Below are 25,788 nucleotides of genomic sequence, written 5' to 3' on the forward strand. Positions count from 1 at the left end.
CTATGTTGATAACATCAAAGAGGGACTTTTAGGCCTATATACAGTGAGCCAGAGCCATTACACACCGCTTGGCATACATATAGTGAGCTGTAATAGCCATTAGGCACCTAGAGCATATGTGAACCATAACTATTGATTAATCACATCAATAGGTCTAATTTATGATGCGATGTGTGTTTTGGTGACAATATGAAATCCATTTACTCCCCTCATGTATACTCCTCAATATACATGTGTCCTGGTATACCCTGTGTGTGTGTGTGTGTGTGTGTGTGTGTGTGTGTGTGTGTGTGTGTGTGTGTGTGTGTGTGTGTGTGTGTGTGTGTGTGTGTGTGTGCGCGACTACTCTGGCTGAAAAGGCTTACAGAACAGTGGGGTGCTATGACAAAGAGCGTTCAAAACAACAACAAGGTTTGGCCATATCCAACTCCCCTTTTTTCCCACCAGGTTCCTTTCTTTTTTGCATTTTATTTCTTCTAAATTACACCAAATTTCTATTTGATCTTACTATTCAAGCATTGGAGGAAACAATGTCCATTTGGTGTCATTTGCTAATTCCTGCCATTTCCAGTAAAAAACGGGCAGATTATGGAAAAGGGAACCCACTTGAAGTAAAAAGACAAATTTTTTCATCCTACCACTAGTAGGTTATAGGTTTATAAGTTGAAATACTTGCATAATTGTGATATAAGCAACACAAGGGAGGCCGGGTGGGGTGGGGAGGCGATAATCGATATCACAGAAAATATAATAATATCAATAAAGATTATATCGACTATCGGCCCAAGCCTAACAAGAACTGATCAGCAAGGTCCTGCATGACGGTGTTAAAGAAAACAAATGACTTCTAACCCGTCTGGAGACCACGCTCTACTAAAACTACAACCTGACAGATAGATCATTTAAAAGTTTCCCCATCGCTCACAGTCATGATGCTGCCGACGATGCAGCTGTAGAGCTTGGAGACGTCTTCCTTGGCGACGCGCTGGTCGGCCATGTGCGTGCTGTGGATGAGGCGCAGCTGGAGCACCGTGGCGATGAGGAACTGGTTGATGTTGTTCGCCATCACGTCCGACCCGCTGTGCTGCCGAAACACCTCGTCCATCTGCACAGCACACAGAGAGAGAGAGAGAGGGAGTGAGAGAGAGGTGGGTGTGTTGCTTCCCTAGCATCTCAACAGCTGGTTGACGAGGAGAGTGTAGCTGGGTTTCCAAACAAGTATTGTGAGCACATTATGACACACTGAATTAGAAAGGCCAAATTGAAATGATAAATTCCGATTTAAACACATTTCTTGAATAAATTCTAGCAGACTGGCATGATCATGATTCAGAGGTGGACTCGGACATAGAGCTGTGTTGACGATTATTAGTCAGAAATAATCACGATCGACAATTTAATTATCTTTTTTACCCCCACCAATATTAAGGGGGTTATACACTGGCAAAAGTTTAAGGCAAATTTGGGGCATGGAAATATTTGAAACTGAAAACAATGTATCAGTTTGAAATGAAGCCAAGCTGAAAATGCTGAGATGTATAAAGCACCGTCATGGCTACATTGCCTTTAGTTGGTGCATTAGAAGATAGACAGCATGAAATATTGCCAATATTAGCTGACAGTAACTATGGTCCAATAGTCAAAGACTTTCCATTTTGTCATGGATGCATACATTCTATGTTCAGTAAACCCATTTATTAATTTTGACCGTGCTCATACATTTTAATTTGTGCAAAAAAAAGTAAAAAAAAAAAAGAGTTTTCTTCAAATTTGACAGTTGGATGGAGTTAATTAATTTGACAGTTGGATGGAAGTTGTGCCTTGCTGGTGGCCATGTGTCTTATTACCTGTGTCAGGGCCTGCATGCTGGTGTTAAGATCCCCAGAGGCAATCTTGGATATTACCAGGTTGATGGTGGAGGCGGGACTTGGGTGGAGATCAAAGGCGATAGGAAGTGGGCGTGTCCTACAAAAATGAAAAATATCACTGAGGCACAGACGAGAAGACGGAGGAGTCAACAATGTGTTATAGAAGCACTTTAGTACAATCATCCGTAAAAAGAACTGAGAATGCCCATACTGTGAATGTCAAGTTACATATACGCAGTACAATTTGCAAGATGGCATGAATTTAGTCTTATATACTTTATATATAACCCCTCCTACTTTAGCTCAGAAAGGGCCATAGGCTCCATGTCGTCCAGTTTGTGCTGCACCAGCTCAGGCAGCTCGCAGCCGGGCAACGAGTCGTTTTCCAGCAGGTGGAGGTCCAGGGAAAACTCGGATGCGACCGGAGACGGCTCCGGCTGCTGGGCTGCCAGGGCATTCTGGGCACGAAGCTGCCTGCAGGGACAGAGGAGAGGAGGGAGAGAGGGGGGGGTGATTAACGAGACAGAAAGAGGACAGAGGAAATTTAAAAGCAGAGACTATGATTAAGTTAAGGAAGTAATCAGAACCAGCAAAAATAGGAGGAAAACTGCAATCATCTGCAATTGTGTTAAAAAAAAAAAGCTGAAATAGTCGTTCTTAATAGGTCATCGGTGATCAGCTGAGCACCGTTTCAACCGTGTCATGTATGACAGAAAAAAGTAAAAACATGTTTGTAATATATTCTTCACCTTCATATATTACCGGTGGTAAGAGAAGAGCAAGCACCTCAGTCATCAAACGCACAACAATTACTATGTTTGGATAAAAACGATGTTCTTTCTGCATGATATTGCTGGTCTATCCATGTGTAAAATAAATCAATCTGTTAAACAGTGCTGGTTCTGCTTGCTGTGCACTTTTACATCATGTGCCGTTGTTCGTTGGCTGATCACAGATTAAAATGACACGTTTTACCCCGACTTTCTACTGTTACACTGCTACGAAAACAGTAATCCCCCCCCCCCCACTTCATCAGGGAATCCCTATGAATTAATAAAAGAAAACCCACATCTGTTAAATGCTTAAGAACAGATTGGACATCATAATTGCTGACGAGTCAAGTATCAGGAGTGAAGCGTACCGCAGTTTGGAGGGCGCCTGCTCGTCGGCGGGGGGTTTGCGCAGCAGGCTGGCGTTGGCCTGGGAGGGAGGGGCTCTCGGTAGCTTTTCCTCCACCTGTTTAGCGGGCGGGGCCGTCTCCTTGGCCGAACGCTTGATCCTCTCCTCCAGCATGCTCATATCCTTTTCTGACAGCTAGGGACAAAAACACTGGTATTAGACTCTCTGTTTAGTGTGAGAGTACGCAGCTCCTCTGATCACAAAAAGAAAGAAAGCACAGTTCAGGAAAGTGGAAAATGGGCTATTTTTTTGGAGGCATGAAGTAGGGATGGGCATGAGTACTCGAGTACTCTATTTGGACGTCAGTATTCCTTCAATGGTTCAACGTATAGAGTACTTGCATTTTTTTTTTGCTTTGTAAAAAAAACATATATGTATATAATAAATATAAACGTAAATTGACCCTGTTCTATATTAAAAGCTTACATTTTTTGGACGGGACTGCTAGCAAAAATGAGCTGTGTCTAGAGAGTATTTTTGCTGTTGCGCAAAATTCCTTCATTTAAATATTGTTAACTTTTTAATAGATTTTTCCTATTTATGTTAACTTTGAATTTATGGTTTAATAGGCTAATTGAAGCCTGGTTGTTCAATAAATGAATTTCACATTGCACTTGTTTTCCGTTGTTGGTCAATTTACATAAATGTGAAAGCATTAGATAGTAATAGATATTCTTACAGGCCTATAGCCTACGAAACTAACTGTTTAGCATTAGCCAAACTTTGGTTCCGCTTGTGTGTTTCCAGTCGGACACGGACCCCTACCCGCATTTTCTCTTGGGTGTTAATTTCAGACCATATTCTTATTTTAGAGTACTCGCAAAAAAAAACAACCTAAGTAATTTCAATATTCGAGTACTTGCATTAAATTATTATAAAATGCCCATCCCTAGCATGAAGGCACCGACCTGCAAGGACTGCTTCAAAAAGGATGTTGTTAAAAAAGGTGAAGGAACTAAACTACCAGTCAAAAGTTTGGACACACCTGATTGAATGTACTATGTTTTTCATCATCTTAAAGCCATTCTGATCTAAAGGCTTATGCTTAAAATTAGTTTTTTTTATACAAATATAAATAGTGAAGTTGATGCCTATGCATGAATTTCTTTCCAGCGGCTACATTAAAGAATCTAAAATATAAGAGAGTTTTGATTTGCTTCCAGTAGCATAAAGCTTTAAGAGGGTTGCATACATTGCCAATGAGTTTGTAGACCTGGTCTCCACACTTGTTGTAGACCACCACTATAGTGTTGAGAGCTGCGTTGCGAACCGATGTGTCTCTGTCTCCAATGTGCACGGCAATCTCCTTGAGTGCTTTGGTGGGCGTCGGCTGGCAGACCGACATGCCGCACAGCGCAATGAGACAGCCGAGCTCATCCAGACACTCTGGAGCAAGAGAAGGGAAAATGTCAGGAAGGAACAATAGCAATACCTTTCATTTCAGGCGGTGACAAGAGCTTAAAGATTAGAGAAGTGGGCTTTGTGACTAGAAGAATGTCCGTTTGACACCAGTGGGGAAAATCTAGGAAGTAAAAATCTGAGAAAATCTGGAAAGTAAAAATGAAACTTTAACCCAAAGATGTTGCTATAAACAAGCTTAGTAAACAGTATTTCTCACTGATCCTCATTTATGCAGAAATGTTGAATAAATGATGTTCTCCGTTCTCACCGGCTCTCTGTTTGGAGTTCTTCGACTTGGTTCCCTCCATGATGAAGGGGAAGATTTTGCTGGCAGGGTAAACTTTACACAACATGCTCATTATGGCTCGCACGTCCTTCCTCACCACATCCTTGGACTCTCCCATCTTCAGGCCAGGAGGGGCAGAGAGCAGAATGAAACACAGAATATAACGGCAGGTAAGGGAATGACAGAAAGACAGCAGTTTACCGCTTGAAGGGGTTTTCTTTTGTCAGGTGGGGGGGGGGGGGGGGGGCGACTCAGATGGCCCCTGTGCACTTTAGAGTGTCACCATGGAAAGTCGGGACGGGAGGCTGTGCAACTGCAACAAGCAACCCGACTAACAGTGCAACTCATCACTGTCACCCCCCCCATGTGGCATTATAACAATAACTAGAGGTGGGCAAACTGACGATCTTCGTTTTTGTATATATATATTGGCAGAATCTGTTTAGTCCCGTTTCACCCAGTCACAATTATTAATAAACATACTATTTTCTTTGTTCCATCAGAATAAGTTTCTCCGACTGGATTGTGGTGTTGCACTTGTTCAACATAGAAAGTGACTGACCACAATTCAGCCACAGGACTAGTTTTTTTCATATATTGTCAGAATCTGCTTTGTTTGTGTTTATTTGCTAGAAGTGTGATTTTCAGACTGTTCCTCCATACAATGGCAGAGGCCAATCTCCTCTACTGGAGCAACAGATACACAACCCAACGTACTACCAAAGTTCAACAGAACTTTAATAACAAAATGTTAAAGTAACTGCACTGTTGAAACCTCGGGCAAAAAACAGCCTTATCCATCTTTCTTGTTCAACATTTTTCAAAACGACATGACCAGAAAAACCAGTAGATATGAACACCACCTGGAAACCGTGATCCATATGGTGGATCATGATACTGCCTGAAAAGATTGTGATGTGATATTTTGGCCGTATTGCCCACCCCTAATTATAATATAACAATAAAAAAGGCATAGTTTGGATTTTCTTACTCCAGGTGTTTTAAATCACTCACCCAATAATGCTTTCAATGCAGAGCGAGTTTCACTGAATCCATGATCCCCCAGTTCAAAACTTGCCTTTTGCTAGCAAGTGGGTACTTGACAAAGGCTTGTTGGCTTTACAAATGAAGTTTATTTCTGCAGCACTTCATCACAAACCCTGCCTCAGAGAACAAGTCCAACTAATCCACAATCACAAATTAAATTCACAGCTTCGTTTAGTGTTCACAATTTAAAGGGGCACTATTAAAGGAAGTCAAATTGTCCTCCATTTATATACACATATAATCAAACATGTCAGTTGCAGAATGGGACTGAGTGGTTAACTTAAGTTATTGAATTCTCAAAAATCCATCCTTCTCTTTTCCAGTCATCACATCATGTCAAATTTAATTTGCACAGTTCACTAAGTAATTGCTAAAATCCTCCCACTCAAGTAAGTTGTCAGCAATTGAACTGACCCCCTACACTACAAACGTTACAACTATCCATAATTGGACAAGCATTCACATCATTTCAATGTGTAATTCTGTCAGCTCGTCTCTGTTTTGGACCCATTCTGCTGCAACGCACATCAGCTCCTGCCACCGAGTTGCTGATGTGTGACGGGATATGTAAAAAACAGGTACAAGGGTAGTGACACGAAAGCTGTTCAAATAAAATCAGTCCAAAACAAAACAGTGGACTAAGAGATAATCACACGTTGATGCATGCTCATACAGTACAGATAGTTGTAACCATCTGTAGTGGTGCATGAGAGCAACAGCAACAACAGGTGAAGTTCTGATCCAAAGATTACAGATTCAGCGATACTCGAGGTATTGAAAGCACTATGGGTGAGTAATTCAGACCTAGTGAGTAATGGAGGAGGGAAACAGTCATTACCAATCATAAACTAGTGTATGGTAAATAGTAGCCCAGGTCTATCCAGAGACACACAAACCTTGAGGATGAGGTAAGGGATGAAGGAGTTGGCCTCCAGCTCGCTGAGGTGGTAGTCCTGCTTGCTGAGGGAGAGGAAGAGGAGCTTGAGGAACTCCAGGGCCTTCATCAGCACGCTGGTGTTTGTGTCGAAGAAGCGCAGCGTGAACCACTTGAGGATCAGGTCCAGGCAGGACAGCATGGCGTCCTTCTCCGCTTCCAGACGCTGGACCGGTCGAAAGAGGGGGGGGGGGGGGGGGGGGACACAGGAAGACAGCAGCTATTTATAAGAGTCAAAAATATTCTGCTCTGATGTTAAAGAGGCTTTATCGACCTCTACAGGCGAGCAGTAGGAGTTGCAACATCGACAGATCTCATGCCGTCCTACATAAGTCTGCATGCATCTGTACACACACATATTTTTAGGAGGGGGGGAGGGTGGAGTCAGATGGCCCCTGTGCACATGGTGTGTCCCCAGGTTGTGTCGGATCGGGGCGTCGGTGCCACTGCAGCCGCCGCCCCGACTGATCAGTGCAACTCATCACTCCCGCACCCCCCCCCCCCCCCCTCTTCTACATCAAAGTGCACCGCAACGTGTCGGATCTCACCTCGATCATGGTGCTGATGGCTTTGATGTGGCGCTGGAAGTCAGGATGGAAGAGTTCGTCCTGCAGCCACTTCGCGACACAGGGAGCCATCTGAGTCTTCAGCTGCTCGATGTATTCGTCACGGGGAGAAGGGAAGTTCCACTTCAGCACCTGAAACATAAACATCAGTCAATATCAGAAAAACACTTCGTTTTGTATACAGTAAAACTTCTGACATGCACAAAATGTTGATATTTTAGTAAATAGTTGTCCAATCTCAGATAATTGCCTGAAAAAAAAAAAAAAAAAAATTAAAAAACCCACATGTATCCACATTGGGCTGGGCCATATTGACAAAATCAAATATGACAATATTGTAAACCGAAATCCTTAAAACTGATAATGTGACGATATTGAGTCGCATTAGGGATGAGTATTCCTGCTTTCGTAAGATATTTACACACAAGAAAATTAGCAATGATCATTAATAATCAGTAATGCGTAATCAGTAATAAGTAATATGGATATGATGTTCTTAAAGGCTGCGCTACAGTTAAGTTATTTCACAATATTACGATAACCAAAATCCCAGACGATATCTAGTTTCATATCACAATATAGATATTATGATACATCGCCCGATATCCACACTGCTGGGCATTAAGCTGGTCTGCGCACAGATGCGTCACGCAGCCATGATATTAGCAAGCTTATTTTCTGTAAATAGTAGGTTTTTGAAGACGAGAAATTACTGTCTCCACATACCAAATTTTGTTGAGGCATCTCAGTGTGATGGAGAAACCCAAAAGCAAAAGCCTGTCTGGTTTGGGATTTTGCAGTTTTACAGCAGCACCACATGCATCAATATCACTGACAGCATTGCATATGAACCCAGGTACACACCTTCAAGCTCTTCTCCTCTTTGGTGCGTAGCTCTTTCCTGCTGGGCACGAGGGTGAAAAGGGGGCCCGACCTGTCCTCCTCCTCTTTTCCCTTCCCAGAGGGCTTCTTGCTTGCTGTTGCACTCTAGAGAGGGGAGGAGATGGATGAGACTATTGATTTAAATCAAAGCAGATGAGTAAGGGATGGGAAGAGTTTGGGCCGAGGCAAAACTACCACAATATCAGAGACAGCAAAATGTGGTCCAGATTGTTACCATTTTAATACATCCTCCACTGTTGCCTTTCAGAAAAGAGAAGGTGAAAATCAGAGCAAGGGAAAAGAACCCGCATAGCCCACTGTTTGAGTGCACACCCAGCACACTCATGTGCCAGGAGAAAGATTCATATGAAAAGTGAAGGTGAAAAAGAAAGGTGTGTTGCCGCAAAGTCCCTCCCAACATGTGCCAGTCCTCTCCAGAATGTGTTTCACCAGGCACAGCGTTAAGGTACCCGTCTGCGGTTATTTCCTTTGGAGGAGCCTGTAGCTTTGCTGGCACCGGCCTCTTTCTCCATACTGGAGTTCAAGCTGCTGTTGGCGCTCGAGTTCAGCTCCAGAGATCGCCGCTGGCCAAAACAACATCACAGCTCGCAGGTGAGCAGCCTTTCAAACTAGCTTCATTAGTGGAAAAGTAACAAGACCATCATTTCAAGCAAGAACAACTATTACACCCTATAAAATCATCTCAAACCACCGGTGATTCTGAACTCACTTTTCCTTTCGGTGCAGTCCCCGCCTTGGCACTTTTGGCATCGCATTTGTCCTCGGTGGCTTCGCAATCCAAATGGGCCGCTTCATTTGGAGCTGCAGTAGGAGGGAGAGGAATAAAATATTTGATCATAAAGCTCACTGCTGTTGTACAGAGACTAGTCAGTCGGTGTTCCCATCCATGGTAAACTGCCAACAGGGACACATTCCCCTTGTTGGCAGGGTTTCATTTGACACACCTGCAGAAAGTTTGGCAGGGGGAGCGGAGGCGGCAGCTTTGGCGGGGGCAGCCTTGGCAGGACCGGCAGGTTTGGCTGGCATGATGGACCTGGCCTTGTCCAGCAGGGCGACCACCTGGTCTTTAGATCCAGGCTGCACAATGAAGCACACTTTAAGTCAGAATTTAGAGGCAGAAAAATTAATAGCTGAACTGCTAAACAACACACAAACTCAAGTTTCCTCAATAAACATGCGCAGTTAGGCTAGATGTGATCGAAAAAACACTGTTGGTTTAGTTCAATTGTTCATATTATTTTTCTTTGATGGAACTCCTTGCCTTAAATCTTAATCTATTGGATTGAAGGAAACCAATTGATCTATAGGATTTATTTCGCTTAATAATTTAGTCTATAAAATGTCAAAAAATAATGAAAAATGCCTATCACAAGTCACTGGAACCCAAAGTGATTCTTAAAAAATGCTTAATTAGTCTGACTAGCAGCCAAAAACCCCCCAAAATATTCATTTCATAGTGATATGAAATGGAGAAATGTAAGCAAATCTTAGTATTTGTGATGCTGTTTAAACACAAACTCCAGAGAGTTTGTGTTTAAACAGGCTCAGCCCTTCATCTGGTCCATGCTGCCTACCTTGAGTTTCCCTGCGGCCTTGTTCATCTTATCGACGCCCAGGTGCGTCATAAAAATAGGTAGAGCGTCTTGGGCCTTCTTCCTCACATCTCCATTGCGGTCTTCCAGGCAGGCGTACAGCGGAGCCACACACAGCAGCAGGTCAGAGGGCGCCGAGCGCAGAGCGGCCAGCCGCTCCACCAGCCAGCCAAGCAGCTGCAGGTAAACAATAGGGATGAGACAATTTATCGAAATTCAATATATCACAATAATAAAAAATAAAATAACGACACGCATCGCGGGGCAGGAAAATGAATCATGATATTAGTTCTATGTTCTTCTGCTGTAGTAATCACAGATGAGACGGCTTGACCATCACAATTTCAATCACAAGCTCTCCATCCATATTATATTAGAAAAGAAAGAAAGATCAGAAATAAACAATTCTGTAATCACACTTTATTGTTATTGAACTTTTATTTATCACATCATATTGTGGTTGTAATGAATCATGAACTCCATATTGTGTATCGAATCGTATCATAAGCAGATGATCCCATCCCTAGTAAACAGCTACATACTGAGGAGAAATAAGGTAAATGGAAAAGTATACTTGATGTATGTAATTACATAAGCTGGGGGGGTATTTCACAAAGCAGGATTAGATGATAAAAACTACAAAACTTGAATACTAGGTTTAGGAATATGATTCAGTCATGCATATTGTTGATTGCTAATAAACAAAATTTCAGAAGATATTTCATAACATTTCTTAAAGTTAGCTGGCTAACTCACTAATCCTGCTTTGTGAGATACCCCCCAGATCAATAGGCACACAGCAGCAGTCCCACCTCCTGTCTGAGGAAGGGGTTTTCCCTCCTCAGCTCCTCAGCCAGCTCCTCCCCCTCCAGCCACTCCTTCATCCCGGTCTGCTCCACCCATGCCGACAGGGTGGCCAGCGCCGCGGCACGGACCGTGTTCTGAGGAGTAAGCACAACACGGGATACATCTGTCAGAATGCAATGCTCTGTTCATAAAGCTATAGAGGATATCACAGGATGTCAGATTCCCCCACTGTCCATGATTATTTATGCTTGGAGACCCCTCCACTTTGGAAGAGGAATTCCCAATCACATACACTCACCTTTAAATCAATATTCCACATGGGGGTTAATCGGCACTTGACCGCCATGAAAACCATAATATGAAAACCATAATATGAACTAAATCACCAAGATCAGATGCAGCTGGACGAGTTTGTAGCATTCAGATTTTTACTTCCCATTCATTTGAATGAGCCACTAAAATAACCTGAAAACTGACATTTAACACGTTGAACAGATTCAACAACAGATCCTGCTGCTGAGATTTTCAATGGACCTTTGGTGCAGCGTTTTAGAACAGTTTCACCAAATAGCATTTTTATTGATAGAAGAGAACATAACTGGGGGATACCATTCAGGAGAGATACGTCCTGGTTGGGAGACTGGATCTACTTTTATTTTTAAGTACCAATTTTAGTGTAAAGCAAGAATAGAAATGCAAAATGAGGACGAACCAGTTACTGCTTTATTGTCTTAAAAGCGGAATCTGTTGTTGAATCTGTTCACAAACGTGTTAAATGTCATATTTCAGGTTCTTTTCTTGCCTCATTCAAACGCTACAAACTAGTCCAGCTGTATCTGATCTTGGCGAGTAGTTTATATTCTGGTTTTCATGGCAGTCAAGTGCCGAATAACCATGTTAAAACTAAGTGGAATATAGCTTTAAGTGAATGGCATCTTCTGCTTCTTAGTAAAATAGAAGCATACAAACGATTGTCCTCCTCTATAGTTTTAAAATGTATAAATGTCATCTTAATGGGAGCAGTACTTGAATTTTTCCTACCAACAGGACACTAGACTGCACTAATGTACATGACTTAAAGCAATAATCACCTCTAGATACTGTGTTTGCCCAAATGGTAATGAATTAGCCTATTCTTCTTTTCTTGATGTGTGTGCTATGTCATAATATGCCAATTTGTATTTATTGTATGTTTTGTCAAACCTTGCTGTCTCCCAGGACTGTGATGACTGGTATGCCCAGAGTCTTGACATGCTGTTTGAGGCTGGGACCCATCGCTGTGGCCAGCTGCTGGAGGATGGACAGAGTCTGCTGGACCTGGAACGCACAACAACCACACCAATCACAGCAAAGTACCAGGAGCATTTTGCTTCAGTAGTTTTCCTGCATCATAGTCAACGTTCACGAAGGCCGAGCACACTACGAACCAGGATCTTGTTGGAGTCCCCGAGGCGAGCCTTCAGTGCTATGGGCAGATCTCCCACTGTGGGCTTGATGAATTTTGCTTCTGAGAGGACCGCAGCCATCTCATCCAAACCCTCCTTCCGGATCTTCCAGTTTTTATCCCCAATCTTAGCCACCATCGCCCCCGTGATCTTATCACTGCACAAAGAAAGAAAGAAAGAGGGGTCAGACAAAACAGCAAATGATTAGTTTGAACGAATGAACTCGGACTGGTACCACTAACAAGTCATGCTCTGGTATATTTAGTCTAATAGCACTTTCACACACAACCCAGAAATATTACAGTGGTTAATCCAGGTCCACCACATGTAGGAGATTCATACTGAGCCTTGACTATAGGAACAGGGTTCATACAGACAACATTAAATCAAATTCAAGGACTTTCAGTTACTTTTTCCAACACTATTTTTCTGTTCATAAGGACACCTTAACCTTACTGCATTCTAACAACCATCAGTCATAGTTTTGAGTCATCTTTTTCCAGAATGTCAGTCTTCTTTTATATGTTTTGATTTGCATTCACTATTTTCCAGGTATTCAAGTACTTAAGGTCCTTGAATTTCACTTTTCATAATTCAAGTACGTTAGACCTTGTATGAACCTGTAGGAATGTCCTATGGGCTGTCAGTCCAATGTCATCAATACAGATAAGTTTACATTCTGTGTTCACCGTGTTGAACGACGAAACACTGCAGACACACAGCAACACTGATTAAAGTAGCACTAGGCAACATCTTCGTGTAAAAAATAGACCTGTGAGTTGATTAAGACTCTATTTGATCAAATGAAATTCTCATGTCTTGACACTTCCTGAATCAGAACTTAAATCGGGGTGTTGTAGAGTTTCACCTGATGTCAGTACGGGGCAGCAGATCCACAACATCCGCTGCACCTCCCTCCTCCTGCTCCTCCGTCTCCTCTCCCTCCTCCTGATCCTCTGACCTCTTACTGGAGCCCCTGGTGGGAGCAGGGGGGGTCTGGCCCTGCAACTGAGGTCAGCACATGCAGAATATCAGTCAGAGCACGGACATAATTAGCATTTATGCCTAAAGTAGCAGCATATCTAGTTAACACTGCTTAAAGACCACATGAAATGACATCTTTACTTGATGCATTTCCTGTTGAAACAGGATGCTGAGGCGGGACATAATACAGTGAGGGATCATTCAAAAGTCTAAACCAATGGAATACGAGTCAGGGAGAGAAAGGCAGTTTTTAATTTGACGGTTTTCTTGGTTAGAAAAGTATATTTACGCCTACTGAGCAGCATGAGGTCACCATTAAAGATACTCTGTTTTCTAGGAAGTAAAAGTAATGGAGTTAATTTAAGGATTCCCTTCTATGACAATACACAGGTGTGTGGATTGAACTGCTACCTTCTGAAACTCTGTGTCAATCTGGGAGAGCAAGGCTGCCTTCTCATCCTCGAAGAACATCCGCAGTGGAGCTCCCATGTAGAGGTACATGACACCCAGCAGGCCAATGGCTGCTGTTCGCACAGCCTGGACAAAAACAGATACACACACACACACTTTAGGACATTAAACATTTCTGCAACAGGAAAAAAAAAATCCATGCGACACGTTGTTTGTCACTAAATTGGGTTTGTCAACCATTCCCAAACCTCTAAATAAGTACACATTACTGCAGCAGAGAGCCCATCAGGTTTACTGACACATTCATAATAGCAACAGACAAACACTCTATGCAGAATAGAACAAGATGCTGAATTCGTTGGAACACTCACAGGATTGGTGGCTCCCAAAGCAGTCTTGACATGGTTGATAAAAGCCTTCACATTTATTCTGGAAGTGGAAAGGGAGATGCTTGATTCAGTCCCAATTGAACAGAACAGAAAACAGATCAGAGAGCGACAGCCTTATTCTGCTCAGACCTAAAGCCAAGGCAAGTGACACTGCCAGCTTACCCTGCAAAACCAAACTCCTTTATGGCATTAGCCAGCCAGCTCAGCGTTTCAGCTTGATTCTTGGGATTCTTCTGGGAAAAGGCCATTGAGACAACCTGAGAGCAGAAAAAGAATTCAGAAAACGGACTACAGAACTGGTTCATTAACCATGTGAGCAGGGCCGCCCGTGTTACCTGCTCGGCGGTCCAGGGCAGAGAGCAGGCCTCCCCGATGGCAGTCAGGGCTTCCTTGGTCTTCCCTCCACACTTCACGTCTCCCACCTTGTCCACCAGAGCGTCGAGGACCGCAGAGGCAGACGTCTTGGAGAAATTACCCCTCTGGGCCACCAGTGCCACTGCCTGCATCTTTAACTGCATTACCTACAAGAACAAAGACAAACAAATTATGTTTCTGGCTTTGCCTTTTGATGGCTTCGTCATTTTGAAATCTGAGTTCTTGTCTGTCCAAGTGGGCATTGATTCCTTGTACATGTGTTTTGAGTTTATTCCAAAACTATTAGGGAGGAAACGGAAGGAATGAAATGAAACGGACACTGCTGCTGGTCCTATTCACATCTTTTGGTGAAACTGGACAAATGATAAATGCATTTGTCACAATTCATTTGCCTAACTTTCCAACTCTGTCTCGACTAAATATCACCAAAAGAATCTGTCAGTACCACTATCTAATTTTATGGTGGCATCAAAGTTGCATTTAATTGAAAATAACACTTTAATTTCCATTTTAATATCCTGGACAAACTTCTGACTGCCAAAATTTACTATATTAGACCCAGTTTTGTGGCAATCTGGCAAGCCTGCATTTTATCAAATTGTAAAATGTCAATTGGAATAATTTAATCATATTTCTAGAATGTGCTCCAATGTATATAATCCATAGGTGGATGGTACCTGAAAGTTGGTCTCTTTCCAGCCTGGTTTCTTGCCCAGCATGCGGATCAGAGCCTGACAGGGCATTTCACTGCTGTCCATCTGCTCCGCAGCCTAGACAACACAATGAAAGGTAAAGAGACAAATAACAGCCAACATGGGCTGAACATCCAACGCTTTGTGTTCAAGTTGATCTTAAATATCTGAGGGACGACGTGCAAAACATCAAAGATTGCAGTAAACACTGTGAAGTCTTAGGCGGCGCCCACATGGGACATTTGGTATCTGTCAAATTCACAGACAAGTCTGGACGGGTCTGGAAACCTTTTGAAGCAGTTCCTTTTGAAGCAAATTTCAATCACTGGTGAAGTCCATTAGCAAATCACGTTTTCAAAAAAGTTCAACTAGTTCACTTTGACGGACCGGGCTGCAATATTTTCATGCACTACACTCCATCAATCCATGTGAGCTGTCAACGCATAGGTCTTGTTTAAATACATGATAATTTGTTTTTGTATAAGAAATGCTTATGAATGGGGCCATATCACAATCTGAATATAAAACATCTTGAGTTGGGGGTGCCGACCTTGAGGAACTCCTCCATGCTAGCCACCCTCTCCTTCCAGTTGGCGCTGTCCAGCTGCTGAACACAGAGGGCCGGGAGGACAGCAGCCGCCTTCTCTTCACACACCTCCATCTGAGGACACACAGTCTCCAGGCATCAGTACTGCTGATCCGGGCCAAAACCAGGAATCACTGCATTATAAGTATGGTTCACTCACAGAGAGCTCCGTTTCCATCACTTCTTTGGTCTGTGCTGGTTTCTTGCTTTTCCCTCCCTCTTGCTTCCCACCAGCTGTTGTGGGCTTGGCTTTCTTAACGCCAACAACCTGCAAAAAAAGTATGTCATCATATTTAATGGATGAAACCGAACCAATGGGATATTCAACAAAAGCTGGCCCGAGGAAAACTAAAGTCATTGCATTTCTGAACATCGGGCCTCACCTTAGCCACAGGGGCCTTTTTGGGAGGCCCTGAAGGCTTGGCCGGAGCCTCGGGTGCTGGCTGTGCTTTTGGGGCGGACTTCTCCTTTTCTGTCGCTCCCTTCTTCCCCCCAGCCAGCTCCATCTTGTCAGCGCTCTCTTTTATCTGAAGAAGAAACAATTACTAAAGCAATCAAATATTAACATGGTGTGGAACTGGGGTGAGATGAAAGAAAAACCAGCCGGCGAAATGGAAATGAGAAATTTTGTTTCTGTTGTTACTTCACAGACTTCACATGGAGATTTCTGGCTTCAAGTTCAAAGAAAAGCGAGTGATCACAATGAGAGAGGACGGCTCGCTGAGACTGAAGACTTGTTCTAGCATACACACAAGCATCATGGGGTTCATTCAACACATCCTTGCACTTTGCCTGGTCTCTAACTGGTGGGGAAGTCAACTGGATCCCTACTCATACTCTTACCAGGCCATCCACCTGTCACTCAAGAGGGAGGTAATAAAAATGTATCAAGCTGAAGAATGGAATGCTGACAACAGTGCAACTGAAAAACAATCATGATATGAATTTGCAAAGGTTTTATAAGAAAGAAATATTCAGCTTGTAGATTAGGCAACAACAATACCTGGTCTGGGGGGGGGGGGAAAGGCAACAAAACAAGCTTTTTCTCAGCTTCTCGGCTGTCTAATCAAGAAATAAACTCTGGGAAACAAAACACCACAGTATAAATAAAGGCTCTAAAGAATAGTATGATATTCAGGCTGTAGTCCGACTCAGTGGGAATGGTGATTTCTACGACTGCTCTGAACACCAACTGTTTTTCCCAGTTCACACCTTCACTGCACCGACCATGTTCTCCCTGCATCTGAACCAACTGCCTTCTGCGTCCCACATGGGTACAAAAGGCCCTGCAATACACACTAACCCACATACAACAAAAGCAAACCCTCTCCTTCTCTCTCTTTTCTGTTCACCATTTCATTTTATACTTTATATTGCATCATGATGTGCTCCCTCTCTCTATAAAAAAAAAAAAAAGGTACAGGCCTCCCTTGAAAGATATCTCAGTGGAATTTACCTGGTTTAATTCATGATTAAAACAAAGAATACAACACCCATGGATGTTCTAATCTTGAACTCCACCCTGACTGATGAACAGGAATAAAAAAAAAAAAGAAAAAAAAGGCTCTCTGGCTTTTCCCCAACTTTATTTTCCACTTGACAATGGCTTCAGCGAGACTTTTCTCTACTGGCACAGAATATTTTTTAGTGTCAAAATAAAATCAAGTTCTCTTTGACATTTCCTTCAATCAGATCCACTTAATTTTATGGGAAGTGTTCAGTTCAGTCATAAAAACTGATTTGCCATTAAGTTGAGTTGATTGGCTGAATTCAAATGATGCGGCGTGTGGGAATACAGTATTTGATGGAGAATGAGGCCTGAAATTGGGTGAACATCCTTTAATAATGGGATTCTAAAAACCAGTTTTCACCACATTTTGATTTACATTTCCAGCTTTTATTTCGGCACGAATATGAAAGGATTGTATGTGAGACGTGCGGCTCACCTTGTCGAGCTTGGCCTTATCGAGGTCAGCCAAGAAGGGGTTAACGGCCCTCTCTCCGGCGACCTTCATGATGCTCGCGAGAACCTCGAACGCAGCGTCACGCACCTCAGGAGCAGAATCATTCACTTGCTACCAGAGAGAGAGACAGAGGGAAGAACAAATGGAGTAGGTTTAGGGATGGGACAATAACCGGTATTATTATATATTGCGATATAAAACAATGATTATGACACCACCCCTAATTTTTATTACCGTGACCACCACGATAACCGGCTATTTGTTGGTCTTGTGATTGATATGATAATTTGTTCTTAAGTAAAGCATATTATAGTACTGTTAAGGTTTTCATCTTATTAATAATTATCGGGATAATTTTGGCCAAGGTAATCGCAGTATGAAATTTTCATATCAGCACAGGCCTAATTAGGATACATTATGAAATTTTCATATCAGCACAGGCCTAATTAGGATACATTACAATATTCATTTCCAGTAATCTCTGAAACAATATGATTTTATGCATTATAACCAAGCTAATGGAACTGAAACTTAGCGAACCTTGAGCAAGGCGGTGCAGAGGGGCTTGACCAGGGCCTTGGGCAGGGCCGAGGGGGCGGAGAGACGGACACTCCTGGCCAGGAACAGCGAGGCCTGCTGCTTTATGGAAGGGTTTTTGTTGTCCATCACAGCCAGCACATCCTCACTCAGGTTTTGGAGCGTAGTCTGGGGAGGGGGGGGGGACACAATCCCTGATGTAACACGGCAAACAAAACCCCTGAGAAATGTATCAACTGACACTGGCTGATCAAGAGGGATGATATGGGCCAATATGGTCATTGAATGATTTTCTAGTCCAATGAGTGTGATGTGATAAAGTGGAACAGATTTTGCCCTTATAAAGGGCTCTTAATTACCTTTGATTAGGAGGCTAATTAAACATTGATCCAGAGACCTGAGGTAAATTCTTTGAAGCGGATGTTCTAAAAGAAATCTCTAAATGCAGACAATTCCATTCATTAAGCACCAGAACAGATTTGCTTCCTCAGTGTCACTAAACACCAATAACAATTTAAGGGGGTGGGGGTGGGGGGGGTTGGCATGGAGTGATCAAACAATCAGAGGACTAGGCTGCAGGTAAATGTTCAAGGAATTACTCCAATTAAACAACCAATTAGCTGCTTCCACATCCGACTCACAGTCAGGAACACTGCATCAATGGCCTCCTGCAGAGCCTGCACCACCTGTGGCTTCTTCTCCTTAAATTTCTCCAAAATAGTCGGCACCACCTTGAAGGAAAGAGGAAAATGTCGTTAACTGCACATCAGTCACAACGTCTTATGATTGGGGATGAGATGATATATCGAAATTCAATACATCGCAATACAAAAATGTGACAATACGCATTGTGGGGCAGAAAAATAAATTTGATGAATTGTAGTAATGACAAATGAGACCGCTTGTCCGTGACAGTTTCTCAAGCTCTCTATTGAATTTATATTATTTACACTTTGTAAAGACATTTTTAAATTGTTGACACTCTAGCAAGCCAATGCTAGAAATTTGTGTCTCAGAAATACAGATAAATCTGCAGTCAGACTTTGTTGTCACTGAACTTTTATTTATTACATCGTATGTGGTTGTATTGAATTGTGAACCCCATAACACACATTCAAAATCGTATTGTGATGTCCCATCCCTACTTATGATTCAGTGCTTAAAGAGTCATGAGGGAACTTACATGGCCAGCATACGTCCCAAACTTCTTCCTTAGACCCGATGCCAAACCAGCTAGGCATTTAGCTGCCAGAGACACCAACATGACATTGCTGTCTTTGCCAATCACCTACAAAAAAAAGAAAAAATGAGACTCATGTCTGGCATACAGCGGGTAATGTAGTTGATCTGAAATCTGCAAGATCCTAAAAGTTTTCGGTACCTTTTTCAGTGCTCGCACCAAATCCCCATACTCTCCTGCTTCTAGTTTAGGATTTTTAGCAAGTGTCTCGACTGCCTCCAGTGCTTCTTTTCTCTCCTGCCATTTCTTCGCTTCCTGCAAAGAAATACAGAGGTCCATTCAATACTCGCACAGGCACTTGAAGAAAAAACAAAAACAACCTCATTTAATCCCTGCAAGAGAAGCAAAGACTTACAATTTTCTCATAGAAGTCTTTGGGCAGTTTGGAGAGGATCTCCACTGGCTCCAGGAGCTCATAGGCGTCCACCTGTTGGGCCGACTCCTCGGGTTCTTCTACGAGAGCACATGTGTCAGATCAAGATATAGCATTCCACTCTCCCTGAAGCTGTGATAGAAAACAGAGTGGGTTGCCTTACCATCAGCCGGGTCGACCCCTGTGTCCGCCTGCTGCTGCTGCTGCTGCTCATATTTGGCCCGCAGGTCCTGCTGGGACCGGAGGAAGCGGCTCTGTCTGGGGGCTCCTGGGGCCACGTTGGCCCACTCTTCTTCCAGTTCCTTCAACTGGAGGCAAACACAGACATCAGAACACACTTGGTTAAGGCCACATCCACACTAATACGTTTTCACACCCACGTTCGCTTCCTGACTGGGTCTTATCAGTCACGACGTGTCCTTCCCTGATTCGTCACGCCCCTATCACATGACCCTTTTCCGGAAGATAACAAACGACATCAGCCTTGACTACCAGTGGTTAATTCAACATGGATAACGAATTATAGGCATTGCTGACCTTGTTGTCTATGCTAGCAGTTGTTGTGCAGTTCAATTCTGCATTTTATAATGCAAATCTCTGGTTGTACTTTTCGTCATTGCTGTTCTTCCTCTGTAGTATTTTCTGCAACTAAGCAACCAACCGCAGAGTAGACAATCTACTTCCTGTTTACACCGGCACGCACATGCATGATATGCGTTATCAGGCGTGTTAGTATGGACGGAGATTATTTCTGAAACGCTCGTGTGGACGGAGATCATTTTCGTATTAGTGTGGATGTGGCCTAAGACCTGTAGGCACAGGATCATAGCACTGTGGAGGGCAGATGTGACACACAACTTGCATGCAATGGACACATGGTCGGCATGTAACTCAAGACTGCCAGAGAGCCTCACTCCATTGTGATTAAGGAGTTTCCAACCATATTAACAGGCCAATGTACAGATTTACCTTGGATAGTGGCCATTCCTCAATGGCTGGATTTACCAACACAAAAGTAAGTGGGCATATTTTCCCCGCACACACACAATCTGACATATGCATTAAGACCAACCAACTAATTTTGGACACGATGTTAATATTTGAGGAAGAAAATTTCAGATTACCGATTTACCTCCCAGTATGGAGTAAATTTGTGACAGTACACCACTTCCTCACACTGGTTTAGCTTTTAAAAAATACTGAGGATTCTGGGATGAGTGGCGACCAATCATCATGTAAGAAATTGTAAAAAAAGAAAACAGTTTGAATGATGCACAGAATGCATTTTTGGTGGGGCATATTTCTGTGTGCGGACCTTCTCTGAAATTTGTGGCAGCCAATTTATCCCTTTGTGGATTCGGGATGTGCTAAAGTAAATTCTTGCATCTGCCCTGTCCATGTTCACTCAGACAGATAGTATTCTATGCACTGTTAATTGCTATTAGTTGTAGGACTATCATGAACCACAACCACTGATAATGGGCCAATGCAAATATTGGGTAGTAATACCCGTTTCCGAATGTGTCAGGCCATAATGTGCATAAAAACTGGAAGCACACCGATACGTTTCTCAGGTTTTGGAATAGTCTGAGGACAGTTCAACAGATTAAAACAATTTTGAGGATGATTTGATTCCATTTAGAAAAGCAGAAAAAATTTACAAATGTTACAAATAATCCACATACTGAGTAGCTGCTAAATCAAGCCTATACTTGTGTTCATTTATTGCTTTGAAGTGTTTGTATTTTTCATAGCAAATAAACTACTTGTTTTGTGCATTATACGGTTTCCCAATGGAATTTTAACTTTTGCAAACAACAAAATGTATCTATTAATACTTAAGCCTACTGTCAAAGATGCACACTCTGATGCTGACCTGCACAGCGTTGATGTTCTGGAGCGAAGGCTTCAAGGCATCTCTGATCCATCTGTAGACCTCCACAGCCAGTAGCTTTGCCTCGTCTCTCACCGGCTTGTCTCTGGACTCAAACAGCTTTGGCAAAACTTTCACTATGGGCTTCACAGTCACCGTCTTGGCTCCAAATTCACTAAAGCCGAGAACACGCATAGACATCAGTCACACAGAAATCAGATTTTTTACACTAGAAAATGGCATGAATACAACATGGACAGCTCAGATCAACGGCCAGCTCAGTCTCACCAGAGCGCCCTGCGTATGGTTTCTACACAGGCCAACACGATCTTGGGGTTCTTGTTGTCGAGGCCCTTGATGAGCTCTTCCTGTACAGCGTCTGCCTTCTCTATCTCAATGTACATGAGGCAGATGTCAGAGCCCAGCTCCTTGGCCCGGGCCTTGGGCTGGTTAAACACTTTATTCACCACGCCGCTCACCACCTCTCCCACCGTTCTGCAGAAAGGACAGGAGAACAAGCAGATAAGTGACATTAGAGTTGCCCAAACACTGTTCTATTAGAAGTAGACTTAAAACATGTATTTTTTACAGCTGCTTTTAACTAGCCGTTTTGACTTAATGCACTAATGTTGGGGTTAGGGCTGCAACTAACGATTAATTTTATTGTCGATTATTTTCTCGATTAATCAATTAGTTGTTCGGTCTATAAAATGTCAGAAAATGGTGAAAAATGTGGATCAGTGTTTCCCAAAGCCCAAGATGACGTCCTCAAATGTCTTGTTTTGTCCACAACCCAAAGATATTCAGTTTACTGTCATAGAGGAGTAAAGAAACCAGAAAATATTCACATTTAAGAAGCTGGAATCAGAGAATCTTGACTTATTTTTCTTTAAAAATTACTCAAACCGATTATCAAAATAGTTGGCGATTAATTTAATAGTTGACAACTAATCGATTAATCGTTGCAGCTCTAGTTGGGTTTTTAGAGTAAAGGTCTGCTGCTGTTTTACTTGGATGTGTATGTACTTTAAATTGTCCATTTCCTCTGCATGTTTATGTATGTTTTTATGTATGACAACATGCATGATCTTGTTTTATTGTATTGCTCTTACGGCTTTTTGAAGCACATTGTGTTGCTTTTTGTATGAAATGTGCGATACAAATAAAATTATTATGTGCAAGAGGAAATAAGATCAATTACAGTATCATCAGAACTGATCAGCTGTCTGTGTGTGTGTGTGTGTGTGTGTGTGTGTGTGTGTGTGTGTGTTTTACCTGCTGGCTATATGTGCATTCTCTACAAAAGTCAGTGCAGCTTCCAGGCCCTTCAGCTGGACGATTGCATTGGACTCTGTCACAAACTTCTTGATGAGCCCCAGGAACTTCCCCCATTCTGGACTCTTTTCGTCACCGATCCTCTGGAAGAGCTTCAGAGCCTCCTCATAGCCCACTGACCTGGCTTTCCACACCTGGGACAAAGGTCATGAAATGTCACTGCAGTCCTGTGTTATGTGACTAAGGAAAGCTAGTTGAATGTGTTTCTGGTGTGATGCCCCTGTTGACAATTTGCGGTGAACACACATTATAAAAGCATGACATTCTTTACAATCAACTTTGAATTTTTTTTTTTTTTTTATTTAACCTTTATTTAACCAGGCGAAATCAATTAAGAACATGTTCTTATTTACAATGATGGCCTGACAAGAGGCATAAGCTTCTTGATGGGGGGGGGGGGGCTGTGAGGGAGAAAAGATAGGTTAAAAGACAATAGCAAATATACACAACAATACAAACATTTAGCAGAAACAAGGCATAAAAGTTAATAACAAGGATATTCAAGCATAGAAGACAAGATTATTACAAGCATAAAAGAGAGTAAATGTCTGTTACAGATATTACAGGATTCATTAGCGAGCAGTGTGTCACAGAAAGTGGCCTAGGCCAACGGCGGTAGGTATGGGCGTTCAACAAGCAGAAACTGAAGAAAAGGGTTAGATAGTTGAGTAGTTAAATAGGGAAGCAGCTGCAAGAATCTGTAAAAAGGTGTGAGATGGCGTCTTTGAAGGCCGGGATGGAGATGAAGTTATCCAGTTTAAGGTGTTTTTGTAATGCATTCCAGTCAGAAACAGCAGCTGACTGGAAAGATGCAAGGCCGGATGTAGATCTGGTTTTAGGAGTTGTTAACAGAATGAGATGAGAGGACCGAGTGTTGTATGTGACAGGAAGTCGGTGCAGCAAGCAAGACAGGTAGGGGGGTGTACGTTGAAGAAGGGTCTTGTAAATGAGAGTGAGCCAGTGGATCTGACGGCGGGTGTGAAGTGATGGCCAGTTTACCAGGGAGTAAAGACTACAGTGGTGGGTATTGTAAGGGGCGTTAGTGGCAAAACGGATAGCAGAATGATAGAGTGTGTCCAGTTTAGCAAGAGTGCCTTTACAAGCAGTGCGATAGATGGTGTCACCAAAATCGAGTGTAGGGAGTATTGTCAATTTAATGAGAGTCTGTTTAGCAGAGGAAGTGAAGGCGAGACGATGTCTATAAAGGAAACCGAGTTTAGCCCGAACCTTAGCCTGTAGTTGAGAAATGTGGTGTGAGAAGCATAGCGTGGAGTCTAACCAGATGCCGAGGTATTTGTAGGCAGAGACATGGTCCAGGATAGCTCCCTCGCAGGTAGAGATGATTAGTGGAGACGGAGAGGGAGTGCCCTTCCGGTGAAACCACATGGCTTTTGTTTTGGATGTGTTGAGTGAGAGTTTTAATAATGATAGAGCCTGCTGTACCTGGAGAAAGCTATCCTGGAGTGTGGCTTGGACAGAGGAGAGAGATGGACCATAGGCATAAAGGATTGTGTCGTCAGCATAAAGATGAATGAATGTTCACTGATTGAAGCCAATTCATAGTATTCCCATGATGTCATATACATTTCCACAAAAATATATTGCTTTACCACAGTGATTCTCAACCTTTTTCATATCAAGGACCCCTAATTTAGTCCACATTTGGGCCTCGGACCCCCATTTGACGAGATTTTGTGTGTCGGACCCAAATAATCAAATATTTTTAGTGTTAGATATAATTTTGTCCAGAATTCCATGCCTATCTGTATTGTAGGTAGAGAGATAACAGAGAAACTATGATCAAAACAGTCATTCTTCTACATTTCCTAACTGTATTAAGTTCTTGTAAATGAAATAATGGTGAAGTTTAACAATTTATCAATTTGCCTGGGGACCCCCTGGAACCCCCTCAAGGACCCCTGGTGGTCCCCGGAACCCACGTTCAGAAACACTGCTTTACCATACACACAGCTCACTGGCTGAGGCTGTCATTTGATTATAATAATCTATTAATTGAATACAACCAACTGTTGTTTACCTACCAAGATGGCCGTGAGGTGATGGAACAGAATAATATGAACACGTTGACATAAAGTGTAAATGTTGGTCTGACCTTTGTGATTTCATGAGAAGACCCGTTTAATTAACGATAGCTCGTAAGAGACGTTTACGTGTCTGCAGGGCTTGTATTTATTTACCTTGTGTTCACATTTCTGATCGACTGGTAGTTTCATCCACTCGCTATCATCCCCCATGATTATCTATATGGATTTCTTATTGAACTGCAACGACAGAGACATGGGAATTGATTAGCTGGAAGGGCAGCAGACAGGAGTGAACCAAGCAAAACAAGTTGTTCGCTAACTTCATGTTATCTAGGTTAACGTTAGCCAATTCACCGTAAACAACTAAAAACGTTTGTTAGACTACGCATAATATCAAGCGAAATGAAAACATTTAAGTTAGCGGTTTATCTAACGTTAATGTTTCATCAACATTGCTGGCAAGCATTTCTTGAAGCAATTGTTGCTAGCTAACTTAAGTTAGCTTAGCAACGTAACTGTTAACGTTAGCATAATTTCGTCAAAAACGTCCAACTGAGCTGCCTACTAAATGTGAAACTAATATCACCTAATGTTAACTTACCAAAGATCGAGGAATATATGCTAGTCGATAAATAAAAACCCTGAAATGTGCGTGGTTGTCTTGTTCTTCACAGTTCAACGTCCAGTCCACTGCCAAACTCTTTCATTTTAAATAAGTGCCTTGTGTAAAGCTTATAGCTGATTGGCTCAACCGCTGGGGCGATGGTGGACGTTCATTGGACAGTTTAAACACTCTTCCTGTTTAACCACCAATGACGAGTTATTCCACCCACCCACCCCTCCCCCTCTCCCACTCTCTCTCTCTCACACACATACACACACACACACACACACTCACGCGGATAGTCAACAAAGTGTTTCCTTGTGTATGTTTATTATTTTTTGAAGGTAATAGC

General features: G+C 42.6%; 1 protein-coding gene and 2 non-coding genes across 3 annotated transcripts; all 3 read right to left on the bottom strand.

Annotated features, from left to right (window-relative positions):
• Positions 1–925: 925 nt before the first annotated feature.
• On the bottom strand, positions 926–25,536 carry LOC139664891 (cytoskeleton-associated protein 5-like; the record flags this gene model as incomplete). The annotated part of the gene is made up of 36 exons (XM_071543871.1): positions 25,434–25,536; positions 24,986–25,069; positions 22,728–22,921; positions 21,741–21,947; positions 21,456–21,627; positions 19,743–19,887; positions 19,562–19,659; positions 19,348–19,461; positions 19,150–19,254; positions 18,608–18,697; positions 17,970–18,134; positions 17,412–17,540; positions 15,849–15,992; positions 15,626–15,733; positions 15,430–15,540; positions 14,865–14,957; positions 14,148–14,333; positions 13,975–14,069; positions 13,795–13,852; positions 13,424–13,549; positions 12,897–13,036; positions 12,011–12,185; positions 11,787–11,900; positions 10,589–10,717; positions 9,759–9,953; positions 9,129–9,261; positions 8,894–8,985; positions 8,146–8,268; positions 7,264–7,413; positions 6,678–6,881; positions 4,717–4,852; positions 4,240–4,433; positions 3,010–3,182; positions 2,166–2,342; positions 1,848–1,965; positions 926–1,105 (listed from the first exon to the last, which is right to left on the bottom strand). Coding segments are annotated over exons 2-36 (4,830 nt in total), but the record flags the coding sequence as incomplete, so codon positions are not given.
• Positions 4,980–5,092, bottom strand: LOC139664893 (small nucleolar RNA SNORD67). The gene has a single exon (XR_011696856.1). It is a non-coding gene; the product is annotated as a small nucleolar RNA SNORD67 (small nucleolar RNA).
• Positions 7,094–7,207, bottom strand: LOC139664892 (small nucleolar RNA SNORD67). The gene has a single exon (XR_011696855.1). It is a non-coding gene; the product is annotated as a small nucleolar RNA SNORD67 (small nucleolar RNA).
• Positions 25,537–25,788: the final 252 nt, after the last annotated feature.

This window comes from Centroberyx affinis, unplaced genomic scaffold (assembly GCF_046629955.1).
Source record: "Centroberyx affinis isolate AG114_WGS23_722 - 3 ecotype Tasmania unplaced genomic scaffold, CSIRO-AGI_Caff_v1 ptg004393l_1, whole genome shotgun sequence".
NCBI lineage: Eukaryota > Metazoa > Chordata > Actinopteri > Beryciformes > Berycidae > Centroberyx > Centroberyx affinis.